General features: G+C 46.6%; 1 protein-coding gene across 2 annotated transcripts; it reads right to left on the bottom strand.

Moving 5' to 3' along the window:
* Window positions 1-274: 274 nt before the first annotated feature.
* CXCL12 (C-X-C motif chemokine ligand 12) lies at window positions 275-15,998 on the bottom strand. Of its 2 annotated transcripts, XM_066191255.1 has the most exons (5): window positions 15,893-15,998; window positions 10,724-10,841; window positions 7,292-7,378; window positions 3,587-3,684; window positions 275-1,802 (listed from the first exon to the last, which is right to left on the bottom strand). In XM_066191255.1, the coding sequence occupies exons 1-5, from the start codon at window positions 15,951-15,953 to the stop codon at window positions 1,771-1,773; spliced, it is 396 nt and encodes a 131-aa protein (XP_066047352.1). In that variant the 5' UTR covers window positions 15,954-15,998; the 3' UTR covers window positions 275-1,770. The 2 variants fall into 2 exon arrangements, with proteins under 2 accessions (XP_066047352.1, XP_066047353.1); XM_066191256.1 differs by lacking the exon at window positions 3,587-3,684.
* Window positions 15,999-16,423: the final 425 nt, after the last annotated feature.

Below are 16,423 nucleotides of genomic sequence, written 5' to 3'. Positions count from 1 at the left end.
TGAGGTGTTCCCAGCTGAAGGCCTCTCTGCAGTAGCCCTGTTTTGCAGAAAGGAAAAAACAAGATTTTTACCTGAATCCACATGGAAATAATGTAGTCCCTGGATACCCAAAGTGCCTCTTTGGCACTAAAGATGCCTACCACAAAGAGGAATGTAAAACACCAAACACCCCTCTCAGTGCTCCTGACACAGGCTGCAGGGAAGAGGGAAGATTTCTTTTGAATCAACCAGCTCAGAAAAGACAATCTCGCAACATTTTTTTGTTTACAATACAAACACAGATACATACAAACACAAGCATTGTGCTGCACAAATGTGCTTCCCCCAGATCTCAGTGCACAGCATGACATGATTATTGCAGTGCTGCAGATGTCTTTCCATACCATATAGCAGATATTGTGTATGCAGGAAGGAATAAGGAGAAAGAAACTTCTGGCCTAGAAAGGGGATTGATGCAAGGAGTGATGCCTGTCCCAGGCTGTGCTTTACCAAGGGAATTCCAGAGGCTATCCTCTTCACCAGCAAACCCATGATGGCTGGTGAAGTGTGAGTGTTGGCCTTCATTCCCACACCTCTCCTCCCACAAACTGCACAAACCCTCTCTTGCCCCAGGCATCTCTCTTCTCCAAGATGTGGCCAGATATCCTCTTCTGAGTATCTCCAGAGCAATCAGAGATGTAACTGCCCTCAGGCAGGTATGACTGTTCAGTAGCCCAGCTACAGCATCCTTTGGTGAAGGGTGAATGAATCTCAGCCTCCTTCAGTGCAAAGCCAGACAGGCAGGCTGAAGTCACCTCCTGTGGATGGGTGGGAGGAGATCCCTGGTGCATGGCATGATATCTGACTCCTCCAGCAACTTGCAGCACAATCGTGTGGTTAGAGCTTTAATAACCCATTCCTTTTTTTGCTAAATTTATCATCAGAAACACCGGAACATAGGAAATGCCAGATGACATCAGAACTGTGTTGTGGCTCCCAACACACACAACTACTACAAACCAAGTATTAGCACCTTGCAATACCAGATGTGCATTGATCCAGCTGCTCACAGCTGTCAGCAAGGTTTTTGATCTTCAGAGAAGGGCTTTAGCCCTGAGTATAGCCCTGTAGCCCTGAGTTTAATCACTCACCCAAAATATCTGTAAATGCCACTCAGGGTAATGTTGTCCACTGTCATCAGTCTGATGTTTTTGAGCCTTCCTATGTTCTTGGCCTCTATGACTTCTGGAGGCAAGGAGTTCCACCACTACTTACACAACATCATTGCACTGTACAGTTCATGTCCTTCTAGGTTTAACACTCCAGGAGACTTGCATGAACCAAAAGAAAGTTAAATAAAGCAAGACCTCTACACAACAAAGGAAATAAAATATTATATAACAACAGGGTTAGTTTAAATTGGTATCTGCCCCCAGTGCTAGGTAATAAACCAACCTGTATAAATTCATATTTTTCTCAAATAGTTACATCTTACTATATAAAAATAGCACTGTGAAAGCAAGCCAATTTGTGCAAGGGAAGAAAAAAAAAAAACAAAAAACAAATAACAAACAAACAAAAAAAAACCCCAAAACCCCCAAAAAACCAAAACCAAACCAAACAAACAAACAAACAAACAAAAAAAAAACCACGAAAAATAACCAAGAAAAAAAACCTTTGGAAATGCGTGAAGCGTTGCTTTTGTGCTGCATGTTAGCAGTGAAATGTATTCATTCCCTAATACTGGTTATCTGCTCCCTGGGTCCTACAGTAAGAAATCCTGTAGACGGCTTACAATGCTTGCCTCTTACATCTTGAACCTCCTGTTGATGAAGAAGAAAGTGAAACACTATTAAGGTTTATTTCAGTTGCAAAAGCTTTGCTATCAGGCCTAGTCAAACAGCAAATCTGTGTCTGGACCAACCCAAAGGCAGCCCCTCCAACCAGTAATTGCTGAACATTTTGGGAGAAGTTCTCCACAAGGAGCTACTGGGACCCAGCAGTGGGTGTTATTTTGGGCAGGTTGTGCTCATCACAGTTAGTAAGGTGTCCAGAACTAATACAGGAGGAAGGCTGGCTAGAAAGCTTATTCTGGACTTGAAAGCCAGAGCAGAGAATTATCGGTGGGTAAAGAAACTCGGCAAAAAATACAGCAGGGAAAGGAAAGATTAATCATTTGTGAGCAGCCCCATAGTGGAGCAAGTGGCACTGGGAATGCCTCCTCTATCTGCTCCTATCCCACAACTCTGATGGAGATCAGGGACTGCAGCTCCAGAGAGTGCCAGGTCATGGTGAGGATGGAGGAAGGTAGAGGGCAGCCCGTGCTCTGCTCTTGTTCGGCTTCCATGGTGGGGTGGCTGGAGAGCAGAGGCAGCCAGTGCTCTGCCACCCAGGAGCCAGCCCTGAGCCTCCCTGCCCTGGGACCTCACCTGGTGTGGGCAGCTGGGGACCACATCAGAGCTTGTGGTGACCAGCTGCCCAGGGAAGGTGAGGTGACAGGCAGGGCAGGCAGGCACTGCACAGTAAACCTGTGAGGCCTGAAGGGCTGAGGAAGGGAGCTCAAGTGGGGTGCAGACAAATGGAGTCTCCCATGCTCAGTGTGAGCATGGTACCCAGGAAAGTGTGGGTTAGGCATCACAGCAAACTGCAAGTGTCTTGTGTGTATGATTCACTCAGAACAAGGAGCCAGTTTGTGCTGGTGGCCTCCAGGTTTTGTCTGATGTGACCCCTACTCCTGCTCCACTCTGACTGGCCTTTTGCAGCCTAGATGAGGTCACAAAAACACTGAGTTACCAGTGTCAGAGGGTAAACACCAGGTATTGCAAAACAGATGTCTCAGCACGTTTTGCTAAACACCCCTTCTAATGCCTGCTGGACAACTAAGGCTCTGTGACCACAGCTAGAGACTGTGACTATTGTAAAGGCAGTCTCATAAAACTCATCTAGGCACAACGACAATGACTAGACCATGAGGAAATTTTTTCCTCTGAACATCTCTTTTCCAGTATCCCACAGCAGTAACCCTATTTCTTTTGGTGCAGAAAGGCAGGACAAACCACCCTCGTGAGGAGAAAAAACAAACCTGGGGCATCCAGAGCATTGGCATATATACCACCATTCACTGGGACTCCCCTAGCATCTCCCATAGGAAAGGCATCCACCAGTCACCCATGCACCACATCATGTTGTCACCACATGGTGCTGCATTTCTCATTAAAAAACACCAGTGACAAATTCACAGCCATTGTAGTTTAACTCTGTCAGTTTGATATTGGAGCTAAAATAAATAAGGCCCAAACCTTTACCCTGTTTTGGACTTTGTCTTTGCTTCAGGCTTATTTTGGTCTCTTTGTGTGTCCATTTTCCCATTTTTAAAATGGGAAAGTCATCCCACATCTGTTGTAGCTAAGCTTTCCCCTTTTTTTGAGAGAGTTTTATCTATATAATATTCCTTTGCTGGATGGGGAGATATGTTATCCTCAACAAATATGGGGGGAAATAGAGGTCTGGATAGGCTAATGTATTTGCCCAAGGTCCCATAAGATGGTCAGTGGAAGAGCAGGGACTCGACCTGAGGTGTCCCAGCTCAGAAACTAATGCCTCCTACCATTCTTTCTCCCTGGAGACTTTAGTGGTGTTGCACGGGAAGGGCAGAGTGGGCCCCGTTTCTTCTGTTGCTTTTTTTTATGAGTGCGATGACGTGGTCTAAATTAAAAGAAAAATACAAAAAGACTGCCATAAATTATCCATATACAAAGGCCTCATTCACATTTACCCTATGGTCCTTTCATATCTCGTTGGCAGGTGCAAATGTAACATCCCCTTTCGTATAACCTTTGCCTGAGAGAAATGCCAGGCAAGTAAAAGTGTCCTGGTGGAAGAACATTTGCACACTCTGAGGCCAGAACAACCCTTTTACCCAAAATGCCAAAGCCTCCCCAAATGCCTTCCAGAACTTCTCAGCCAGGAGCCTCACCATCCAAAAAGTTCTCCCTGAGGCAGGTACAGTTGAAGCAGAGGGGGGGCTGGATTTCTGGCTTCCCACCCTGTATTTCTGCTGACATCAGCAAGAACCAGCGGCTACTCTGGGGGGGTCTGTGGGCATTTGGTGCCTTAAAACAAGGCTGTAAAGATAATCACCCACATTGTCCCCCTTTGTGTGGGGCCTTGGCCCAGCACACACTCGGTGGAATACTGGCAGGTAGTTGTTCTGGCATCTTGTATTTCAACCATTACGGACAAAATAGGTTAGAAATCTGGAAGAGCTGACACACCAGGGTTTGGAAGGCAGCAGCAGGGCTTCGCTGCCGACACAGCCAGCCCCTACGCATTCAGTTTCTTTTCCTTTCTCCCAGCTGGCTTAATGGAAAGATTTTCCCCATGACTTTATCTTCTCCAGATCCACCAAATCTCTCCTGTGTGTCTGTAGTAGCCACTGAGCCTAATGAACTCCGGCATCTTGAAGCAGGGAAGTTCTAAAGTGGGACTGTATTAACATGACAGTGAACAAGATGGGCTCTGTTAACTCTGTAAAGGCCTGATTTTGCATATTCTTGTACAAAGGAAGGAGGGAAAGGGAGTCAATGTACCGTAAATGATGACTGGGATTGTGCAGAAGTGATCAAGGAATTGTTAGCTATTTCATGAAAGGACTGATATGCCCCATGTCTATAAAATGGATGAATGTTGAATGATGTTGGCCACAGCAGCTGCACAATGATTTTTAAAGCCAGTTAAGGAATTTGGATTCCTGACAGCTTGAATGTGTTTTACTGATGTCTCATGTGTATATTACATGGAGATGTGATGAATATAAAGCAATAATAAATGCTAAGCAGAATTAGTGAGCAAAATAAATCCCTAGTAAAAACCATTTCTGATTTCATATTTGACTGTATTGGACTACTATTTTAAGAACTTTTCCTTGCCCTTAGCTGCAGATTATAACACTGAAGATATTCTCATTTTGAAGTACTGGTATAAATTAAGATGTCTTCACAGTTTGGATTCTACTTAAGCAATTACAAGAGCCCTTTCTACAAAACGTATTGATTTTATTCCAGAAAAATAAATTCCCATGTACAATTGGGTTTTCATAACATGAAACAATTAGCCTTTTATTGCTAGTGCATATAGGGTAATGTCACATTTCATACAATTTCGGTACAAGTGAAAAAATATAATATATGGCTGATTGAAACTGATAGCTACATTAACATTTATAGATCTATATAGATTTATTTTACAAGCTGTTAGTAGTGTAGAGGGATATCGGTGTTTTAAACTACCAACATTCATATGGCTCCAATTCAAATATATGAATTGTTCGATGCGCTATAAATATATTCCAAAGTACATTTCATTGAAGAAGTCAAAGCTGTGCACTAAAATATATCAAAAACATGCCTTGTGAAAATGCTACAGACAGAGCCCTGACTGTCTGTGGAGCATGAAAATGCCACTGGTGCTAGCATTACTAGTTGGAAAATGAACACAATGCCATGATTACAGGTTTAGGTGATGGAGATATATGCTCTCTGTCATCTTATTTCATAGAGCTGGGACAAAATTCTCTCTTGTTACTCAATGTAAACCAGGATGAACCCACCAAATTGGCAGAATTGCTTCTGCATTTGGTAGAAAAAACCCAGAATCTGGCTGGAGATCAGGCAGACTCACTGGTTTCAGTAGAGCTGGTCTCAGATCTTCACTAGTAGTGAGAGCAGAACAGGTTCCAGCTGAGTTGCTCCCCTAAGTCAGACAGGCACATAATGATATTTGCCCAACCTTGCAGATTTGTAAAATGCCTCCTAAGTCTCAGGTTGGGAATGATAGCAAAAAAAAACTTAACCAGGAGCCTGAGGATTTTTCCAGTTTACAAAACGAAGTAGCTCAGATTCCCTAGGATATTCAGCATGGGCCACATCCTGCTCTTAGGTTCCATCGTGCCTAAAGCCAGAGCCATTCGGGCAGCATTAACCTGGATTACCTCTGCAGAGAGTTTGTCCAAAGGACAAAAGGGCTGAGTGCTGGCAGCAAAGAAGGCACTGAGCATCAGATGAGATGGGAGGAGTTGTCAGGGCTGGAATCACATTGTCTTTGTTAGCTGGCTTCCTTCCTTCTACCTCCACGCTCTTGGCCCCAGTGCAGTCCCCAAAAGGGACACATGGAGGAATCTCTGTACTTCTGGTGGTGTTTTCCCTCTTGCTTATTGTAAAAACACAGGAGGACTTTTTTTTTTTTTTCTTTTTTTAACTCTGCCCCTTGTTCAGCAGATGCTTTTACGAAGCAAACAGTGGAGAGCATTCAGGTACCTGTGCCTCACATCTGCCCTGGGGCCATAGCTTCCCCAAAAATCCATTGGTTTTGCACATGATTGGATTCCAGCCCTGCCTTCACCCTACAGATGTGGGGGAACAAGGTTCAGCAGGGTTACAGCGCAGTTACTGTGGGGTGGGAATGGGATGGCAAGGGTGGCAGGGATACTGAGTGCACAGGTAGGCTAGCTGGCCAAAATGTTGCTGCTGGATCGAGCCCAGCCCAGGGGTCTGGGCAAACAAAGGAATGCTTTGTACCATCATTTGGTGTGTACCATCTTTCAGTGCTGGAAGGCTGGAGCCCCCCGCTGCAGTTCAGCACAAAAATGTGCTCAGTGCTGCTCTTTTCAGCATAAAATTAAACAGAGATGGGCTGAGTCCACCTCAAAGTAGACATGATCAACCATTTTCAAGGGGAATAAAAATGGATTTAAAAAGTCCAAATTTGCCAAGTATGGCTGTTATTCCCCTGGTATTGTGGGAAAGGCTTATCCATGGTAGCTCATAGTGCCTTGGCCAACATTAACAGCATTCCACAATGGGCAGCAGAGAAACAATCTTTAGCATGAAGAATCCCAGGCCTCAGCTGCCTGTGCAAGCAGACACCCACTTGTAACATGGAGAAGGGGCTCCAAAGACACCAGAATGATATAGATTCTGAAGTAATTGTAGTTTGGTTGGGGAAAAAGGGCATAAAGGAAGATTTTTTCCTTGGGAGAACAGCTTTTTTTTAAAAGAGGATGAGTTTGAGACCCCAGAATATACTCATTAGCATAATTTTTGCCTCAAACACTGGCAAATTTCTTAATTTAACATCTAGGATATATTAGAAACTGTTGTTTTAATACAAATTAGGTCAACTCCAAACCCTTTGAAACAATATCTGATTCCACAAGTACTTTGTCCACATGGTACAAGCCAGCCCCTAATGTTCTACCCTTTAATAACTCAGGATGTTAGCTCAGGATGTTAAGTCCATTTGTCTCTTGTCTTACTTGTTTAAAGCTTTCTCCAGATATTCCTGGATCCACTTTAACTTGGGATCAATGCACACTTGCTTGCTGTTGCTCTTGAGCCTTGCACTGCCAAAGGAGAAAAGTCAGAGTGAGTCTGGTGTGCAAAGCTCTTCAGCCCACACCCACCCTCCCACCCCTGTGCCTTATTTTCCTTGGGTGCCAGTGCTGCTCTTGGTTAACCCATTAAGAGGATAGGTTATTTCTCCCAGCCTTGAGTCACCTATTATAAATATCCCTGGTCTGGAAACCATCTGTCTCCTTTGAAAGGCTCTTGTGGTCTGTACTGGGAACTATGTGAGAGTGGAACACACACAGAATTTGAATCTAAGACTTCCAATTCATACCTGGACTGTTAATGAGTTCAGTGCCAACAACAGAAAAAAATCATTTGGAAATACTGACGTGGTAAATATAGGCAATTTTTGCAAGGAATTGATTAAGAACGGCTTGGCTTTCAGATTCAACCCGAAACTGAAGTTTCACATGTTCTGAGGACAGACACCTCTTAGATGCTCTGAAACAAAGGGTGTGGTCACTTCTCAGCTTTTTGTTTCATACAAGACTGAATTAACAGGTTGCCAGGAGGAAGACAACTGAAAGTACCATAGTGCCAGAGGCAAGTTTCCCCTCATGTACTCACTTAGCTTTGGAAACAAAGGCAAGAAACCCCCTGAGGGGTTTCTCCCGGATATCCAAACTGCACTTCCCACAGCAAACTTTTTAGCTAATTTGAATTCCCTGTGAATTTGACATTTGGGCTATCCGAATCTTCCATACAGAAACAGGACAATCAATCAATAGCTTTTCATCAATAGCTTTCATTAACAGGTCTCACCCTCCAGGGATCTCAGAACCTCTCAAGAGCAGTTATTTCCCACATTCCCTGCAGCACTCTGCCTCTGCCCCAGCTGCTCCAAAATTTCCGTCTTAACAGCCTGCCTGCCTTGGGAAAGTGCCGAGAACAGCAATTGTGTGGAAGCGTCCATACGAATAAGTTCAGTATTTGTTTAAACATTTGCTGGATGGAAGCCATAATGTTCCTCCCTTTATAAAATGAAATCTGCAGAATATAAAATGATGGCGTAAGAAATAACAGGTCAAGAAGGCTCCTTGGTCTGAAGTTATGCAACAACACAGCTGTAACATAAACACATCAAGGATCCATCCTGCAACCCCTGCGCCAGGAAAGAGATGAATGGGTCTAATTCATATTTCCCTTACAGCAGTGCCAAGCTGGAGCATTTCCAGTTAAGTGATACCAACAGAGTGTAAGAATGGATTTGCTGATGTTAGCAGTGCCTGGGAATTCTTGAGCTGACCTCACAGGGTACAGAAGCAAAAGCACACGAAACCAGTCTCCAGCCACATTCAACACAATTCCTCTCACCTAACATTACCTCTCACCTAATACTGAGACCCTGATTTCTTCAGACATTTTCAGACATTCATTTCTGAGCCTGTCAGCCCCTTGCTCTTTGTGCAAGGAAGGGACACAGGAAATGGTATGGAGTGTTTCACCTGGACTGATTTAGGTGTCTGCTTGCAAAAAATGCTCATTTCCCTGTACTGAAAACCAAGGAATTTAGTGTGGACTTTGTAGAAGTAGATATTGACAGAGGAGCTCACTGGATTTGGAGAGATGATTTCCAATGCAATGAAAGACAAAAGCCTGCTCTTAGGCTTTTTGTTCAGGTACAACTCCCCTTAACCAAAAAGGAAAATATACTTGTGCAAAAAATTACCAAACCAAAAACAAACAAACAACAAAACCCACAAAATATCTTATATGTTTCACTTAGATTCTCTATTCCTGAAAATGGTAGCTTTTAATTTATTTACACCTTCATTGTTCAATGCTTAAAATGAATCAAGATGAGAAATTTATGTGTTAGTTTTGATTGATTTCAGCTCCTGTTTTGATAAAGATGTAGTTTGAAGTCATGTTTCAAGGGTATTTGGAAGGATATTTTAAGTACCTTACTTGTCAAAGTAACAAAAAGAGGGTGAGCTATATGTTCATATGTTCTGTGTACCACAAACACATTTGGGTCAGGAATGGGCAAGAATGTGAGATGTTTCTATTTCAGCATTTCATGCTCTTATTTATCTCTAATTACTATTATCCTATGTTAACTAAGATATAAATATATACTCTATCCTGTCTTAAATGCTGTCATTTTCTTGAAACTACTCCAGAAAACTCCAAATCCTCTAAAAAGCCTTAGCACTGGGATTCTTATGACATCACTGACAGTCCCAGAGCACAAATCCATGCACTATTGCATGCTCTCCACCAAAACTGTTCGTAGGTAGAGATCGCAGTTAGTCACAGCTGGTTTTGCCATTTTTCTGGAAAGAAATTATTTCTCAGCTGAGGCTTACATTTTTCTCACTGTCCTCCACCAAATCATAATGCAGAAGCACAATGATAAAGTGTGTATGATCAACACAGAGTGGTTTAAAACAGAAAAAAAACCATACTAATAAAGAATGGATACACACTCACGTACATTCCTGAGCAATCTTGTGAAACCGTGTCAGTTTTCTGAGTGCAAAAATGTTTTGGATGATAAAAATTGATTTTTGCAGCATTTGAATTGCAAGAGGAAGGGCTCAACATATGGGTCAAAGACAGAAACAGTAATGGGATCACTGCACAGAAAACAAATCTAGTCCCTGACACCCTCTTATAAAGGTTAACAGAAGTAGAGAGTAGTAAGGTTCCCCTGCAATGAAAAGTTGAATGCTGGGGTTTTTTTCTTCAGAAGGTTTTGAATTTTGAGAGGGGGTCACCCATGAAGAAGTGAACAAAAAAGACCTTCCTAAAACATACACACACAAATCTATGAAAACAAACAAACAAAATCCCAGTGTTTCCTGAAAATGAGGGTTGCTTTTCCAGCAAAAATAAAGAGATTATTTTCCATTGGGAACCCATCTTTCTGTTCTGCTGCAATTTACTGAGTCAGTCCCTGCCAGGCAAGCATCCCTAGATCAGGCCATCAGATTTCTATGGTCTGTACCTCCCGTGGAGGATACATGAACTACAGGAATTCCTTTTGCTTGTTTAGCTCCACTCTATGCAGAAGTGACCCGTTTGAAGACTCAGACCTCTATGAAGTTTTTTACCCCAAGGTGTGAAGCTCCATATCCAAGGCAGTGGACAGCCTGTCTGACATTCCTGCTCACACACGCACGGGGGAACAGGACATGGGATCACACAGCAATAGGGAGATCACAGAGAACACAGCTGGGAAACAACCAGCTGTCTGACACAAGGGGTGAAGAGATGAATTGGGAGTCATGGCATGAGGCAGACTGAAATTCAATCACCAGAGCAGGCACCAACTCTGTGACCCTTCTTTTTGACACCCGAGATCTGCACCCAGTTGAAAAGAGCAAGAGACTTACACAATCTGAAGTGAGCAGTTGGGTGTGGAGAGGATTTTGAGGTGCTTAATATTGGCTCTTGCCACGTTGCTCTCGTAGAATCGACAGGGACATCGGTAAGTCAGGCTGACGGGTTTCTCTGCGGGACAAAGGGAGGGAAAGGACACGTTACCTCTTGCTCCCGCTCAGCAGCACAGATACACCCATCAGGGCTCACAGGATCAGGGCTCAGAGAAAGAAGTGTCCTCCAAATATGCAGGTGGAAAAAAAAAAAAAAAAAGAAAAGAAAAGAAAAAAGCAGCAGAAAAGCTGTAGCTTTGGGAAAGCATTTGCCCACAGCTCAGAGCACAATCCCTTCAGCTCAGTGCCCAGCCTTTCAATAAGGGTGCGTGGGATTTTGGAAGACAAAAGAAGAGGGAGAGAAAATAGAGATAAGTAAAATCGAAGAGATTAGAATAAGGAGCCGCTCCATTGTTCAGGGATGCTCCTGGTAATTAGACAAGATAAAGGCCAAAAGAGGGGGCACTTGTTCGCGGTGTTGTTCTACTCAAACGATTTTGACCCGAGGCCAAATTAGAAGGTAGCCAGAAGAAAGCGACGAATTCCAGGGAGTTCAGATCAAAACGGCTCGGCTCAGGTGCAGGCTTTTCACAGGGGACTTAGTGGCTACAGAAAAGCTCGGGTTTTGCAGGCGTTCCCAGGGCCCAGCTGACCTTTCCCCACCGCAGCCAGCCCTCACTCCCAGCAGAGGTACCCTCAGAAGAAGGTGCGGTTCAGAGATGCGAGATCCCAGCGGTTTCACAGAAGACATTTGAAGTCTTTTGAATTTCTAGCCCGCGGCTAAGTAAGGCAATCGAGGAGACAGTTATCAGCCAGAGCGTCCTCAATACACTATTCAGGGGCCACCAGACTGGATGAGAGCTCTGTCACTGGCATCACTAGGGACAGAATGAAGTTTAACCCCCTAGGCTAAAAATCTGCCATGTATATGCATGCAGGACTGGGAAAAGCAGCCTGGCGCCCACCACAGCCTCTGGTACCCAATTTCTCTATGGGACAACTTAATTACTGGCAATCAAGTTCACATAACTCATTCGGAGTGTAAGTTTTAAAGCTCCATGCACAATAAAATACAAACACAGAAGCCTTGCCTGGGAGTCTGAGAGATGCATAAGATTTTAAAGAATTTCCCAGTGGAGCTGTTTTCAGCCTCTGGGCGGAATTAAATTCATACACCTAAGCCTTAAAATCTGGCTCATGCTGTAGATGGTCAGATCTATATCTGACAAGGCTAGCGATCCCATATGGCAATCTGCCATTCCTGTTTGTTTAACCACACAGGAATACTTGCAGCATCCAAACCCAGCTCCCTTTAAAGGCAAATGGGGAGATAAAGAGCAAGGGAAAGGCTTGGAATTCCTAAACAGCTGTCTAGGAAGGTGCGAAAAGAGACAGGTTTACAAGAGCAGCAGATCTACATACATTGCACATTTATCGATGCCTGTCTCTAGCAACACATAACCAGAGACAGCATGGTGAAATTGGCCCGTCTTGACGAGGGAACCCTTTTTTCCCCGGTGTCTCTACCAAGAGATGAAGAAGAATCAGATCCCACAGGAGAGGAATTTATCAGTGGGAGCAGAACTTCTCCTGATTCACACCAGAATCTAGACTATCAGTTGAAAAAATTGAAGAACTTTTCTATCAGTTTTCTGGCACTCCAAACAGTGGTTCCACCTATGAGTTAATAATCAGCAGGGGGAGGAGGAAGGAGGGCTACATAGTGAGCCTCAAGAACATGGATTAGACTGTCTAGTGTTAATGTGGAAATGAGTGAGGAAGGCGCTAGGATTTTCCCCTGCAAATCTGTGCCTGATAGCTACACATCTGTGAATTTGTATTGGAGAGGGAGGCTGAAACTGAATACAATCATACAACAACTCGCAGCACAGCTGCAGTGATAGTGTCTCTGCAAGCTTGTCCCAACCAAATTTAAGCCAGCTTTAACTTAAACAATGTGCAAGAGATGAACTGTTCAGATCCATGATTTGATAATGCAATCCTGTCCTCTCTCAGACTCGAAGTGGGATTTTCAATCCCATACCATTTGAAATGAGGAGCAGAGAAAGTTTAACCATGACTAAACATATAAGTCCCGAAGTTGTTTCTTGCCCAAGAAAAGGCATCTAACACAGCAAGGAAGAGGGGAAGCCCCAGTATTCAGTGTTCTGTCAGCCCAGTATGAGGTGAAATGGCAAATCCCCTTCAACACAAGAATCCCTTTGGTATTTGTGTCCTTTCTCAGCCATCAGGAGCAAGCACTGAGCCCCAGGCAGTGGAAGCAAAGGCACCCACTGGGTCAGCTCTCTGTAAGACCAACAGGGAATCAGTAACGCCTGCCACTGCCCCTTGTCCCACCGTGCTATCAACAAGGCTGAAAATCAGGGGAAACTGGTGCATGTGGCATCTTCCACCACATGAACCCCTGTCTTCTGGAAGTAGGAAGGAAGGGGCTGTTTGAAGGCCATAACTTAGGAAGAGAACATTTCTGGTCTTACTCTGAGGGTGACAAACACATTCCTTATCTCCTTTCAGCATCTGAAACTTATTGTTGCATGTACATTAGAGCTGACTAAGCTGATTAATTAATCTACCAATTTGTACTGCGAGTTCTCTGACATCTATCAAACACTGAGCACAAGCTGAAGCCATTCTCTCAGTACAGCAAATTAGTATAATCTGTTGCCTTATTGCATGAAAACATATAACTGACGGCACACAAAGCTTTTGAGACTTTTATCTGTCTGGCACATTTGGTTAAAATGGAGGAATAGAGTCAAAAGTTACAGAACAGCCAGATGCTAATTTGACATCTCAATGTCATTCCTTCAGCCTAATTTTACTTAGACAAAAAGAGAACATTTCTTTTGGCCTCGACTACAAGAGTTTGAAGGAGTCTGGGGGTTTTGTGTTTTGGAATTTCTTAAAATAATAAATAGTTTAATTGTTTTCTAACTCAAGCTGAGTTTTGTTGGCTGTGAACACCTACTTTTGCTGACAAATTCTCTCTGGAGACAAACACACAAAATGCTCTCACAGAGTGGCCACATGTCAGTCCTGGACAATACCTATTCCATCCCACAGGGATCTGCTTCTCTTTACCCACACTGAAATTGGATAGTAAGGGAAGAAGTGAGTTGCCAGTTCTGCTGCAAAGTTATCAGTAACTTACTGTGTGGACTAGGAAGCTCTGGATGCTTGAATAGAGAGGGAAGCTATATCCAGGCAAGCAGAATGGACATGAACAGACAAAACATTTGATGGAAGCATCATTTTACTTCTGTTCTAGGGTGCATTTGTCATTATCAGGAGATGGTTGGTAACTTTTTCAGTGCAGAACAGCTCCATTTCCCTGGAAAGTGAGGCTGGGATTGACAGACACAGCTTTACCAGGTAACTAAGAAGAATTCAGAGTTCACCTGTCCCCCAGCACAAGGCAGCCCTGCCAGCCCTCATCTGGATCAGGGGTGAGAGCACTACATGACATGCAAAGTAGGCAAAAACCTCCAGTCCTAACACCACATGATGGTGGGGTCACTTTCCTTATGCTAAGTTTCTCTCCAGGCCTTGTGAGCCATTTTCTTCTCTAGGTAGCCAGGTCCCCACACGGTTTGACCGGTATAGACACCCGCTGCCAGCAAAGGAGAGCAGCCGCGCTGGGAACAAGCCGAGCTGCAGGTGGGCAGCTCTGCCGGCGGCAGGGAAGGGGGAGGAGAGCCCCCGAACCTCGGTCCCTTCCTCCTGCGCCTCCAGACCCGCACTCGCCTGCAGAGACGAGCGAAGTCCGCTCAGGTGCCCAGGCACCGGCGGCCCCAGCCGCTCGGGAGCTGATGACATTGGCGGCCAGGGGCTGGAGCTGGCACAGCCACCCGTGGTCCCCCGGCTCTGCCTTCGCTCCCTGCCGCTCTCGCAGCCCGCAGCCCCGGGGTGGTGGATACGGGGAACGCGGCGGGGGCCGGAGCCCACCTGCCCGGGACGTCGGAGCCTCCCCAGGGCAGTGCCGGCTTCGTGTTCCAGCGGGACGGGGCTGTTGTGCGGAAAGGCATGGGGGAAATTATTGGGGAAAATTAACTCTCTCACCCTAAACAACGAGGTCACCGGAGGGGGCACATCCTCTGCCTCCCCGGGTGGGGAACACCCAAGTTTCGTTGGCCAGAATGGGAGAACAGAAAGGGATCGGAGGTGTGAAAACCCAGCCAGAGGACTTTTGGCGAGGGGAGAAGAGATGGCAAATCTCTGCCAGCCACACGAGGAGCGTCCGGAGGATGCCCAGAGGCTGAGGTCAGAACCCTCGCCCCGCCACGCGTGGGGAGCGCGGCTGCCGCCCGCGGTCCCCGCTGTACCGAGCCCCGGGGCACAGGGCTCCCCGCGACATGCGGGGCAAGAAGCGCGGGTTGCCGCTGTCTCCGGGGCTGTCCGAACGCGGAGGCTTCCACAGAGCACAGCTAGCAAAGTAAGCCAGGCAGCTGTCGCTGCCACCGGGCTCCGGGCGCGACCCGCGGGACGGCGGGGACCGGCGTGGGGCGGGCGGGTTGTGGGACGGCGCTGCAGCGAGAATGTGACTGCGACCGACGCCGCCAGCCCGCGATGCCCCAAACCTCCCGTCACGGCAGCTCCCCGCGCCCCCGAAGCCTCCCCGCGCAGCGCTCCGGGGGTGCGGTAAATTCCTGCCGAGTGACCGCTTTGGCTCAGCTCTGCCCTGATTGAGGAAAGATAGATCACGACAGGGGACAGAAGAGGAACCGAACAACCGCCTGTTTCTAATTTTTTGTAACTTTTAGGATTGGGGTTTTTTTGTTAGAGGGAAAGTCGATATGCATATTTTGCAGCCAAACCACCTCCCTGCAGACCAAGCGCTGTGTAAAGTCTTTCCCCAGACGAGTTCAATCTGGGGCGAGTTTGGCAGAGAGGACCGCTTTGGCCAGCTTCTTGAAAAAAGCCAGGGAGGGATGGAGGAATAGGAGCCTTGTCTGCTTCCCGCTCAGCGCAGCCATCGCTCCGGCTCGCCAGACACATCTGAGCGGCGGCCAGAGCCCGAGCCGGGAGAGCGGTGCAGTTGCGAGGAGAGGGGAAAGCGGGGATTTCCCGGGACCATCGCTCCCGGCAGGAGCGGCCCCGCAGCTCACTTACCCTCCGAGAGGGAGATGACGGCCAGGGCGAAGGCGAGCAGCGCCAGGGCGCGGAGGTCCATGCTGGGGCGGTGGAGGAGGCGGGCAGGCACTGCTCTGCTCGTCCCGGCGGCTGAAGCGCTCTGCTGGCGGCCCCTCCGCCCCTCCCGCTATACAGGGGCCGGGGGCGGGGGGAGGAGAGCCAGGGGGAGTAGCCAGACTGTGATTTATTGCCCGTGGCATGTTATTACATCCTTCCTCTGCTAAAAATGGTTGGAAAGGAACCAAAAGAGCGAGGGCTCCTCGCTTCGCTCCATCAGCCCGGCAGCCTCTCCCCAGGCACATCGCCTGTCCCCCCCAGCCCCGCGCACCGAGTCCCCCGCGGCACCGGCGGCTCGGGGCTGCGGCGGTGACCGGCGTCACCACCACCCCGTCCAGCCCCAGCCGGGGGAAGAAAGTTGTTTCCACACCACACTGTGCCACCCCGGCACCCCGGCTCGGAGGCTCCTGAACAAGAGCTGCTGGACCCGGGGTAGCGGTGGGGGACGCATCC

The sequence above is a fragment of the Chamaea fasciata genome, unplaced genomic scaffold, assembly GCF_029207755.1.
Source record: "Chamaea fasciata isolate MVZ Bird 193981 ecotype frontalis unplaced genomic scaffold, bChaFas1.0.hap1 SCAF_9, whole genome shotgun sequence".
Taxonomy (NCBI): domain Eukaryota; kingdom Metazoa; phylum Chordata; class Aves; order Passeriformes; family Sylviidae; genus Chamaea; species Chamaea fasciata.
The sequence above is the reverse complement of the archived record's forward strand: the minus strand, read 5'-3'. Positions and strand labels throughout refer to the sequence as shown.

Bases quoted from the DNA above. Each gene is read 5' to 3' on its own strand.
- CXCL12 (XM_066191255.1), bottom strand. From the start codon at position 15,953: ATGGACCTCCGCGCCCTGGCGCTGCTCGCCTTCGCCCTGGCCGTCATC. The intron at 10,842-15,892 runs GTAAGTGAGCTG...TTTGTCCCGCAG, and splicing joins CGTCATCTCCCTCTCGGAGG to AGAAACCCGTCAGCCTGACT. The intron at 3,685-7,291 runs GTAAGACAAGAG...CTTTTAATTTAG, and splicing joins CTGGAGAAAGCTTTAAACAA to ACCACGTCATCGCACTCATA.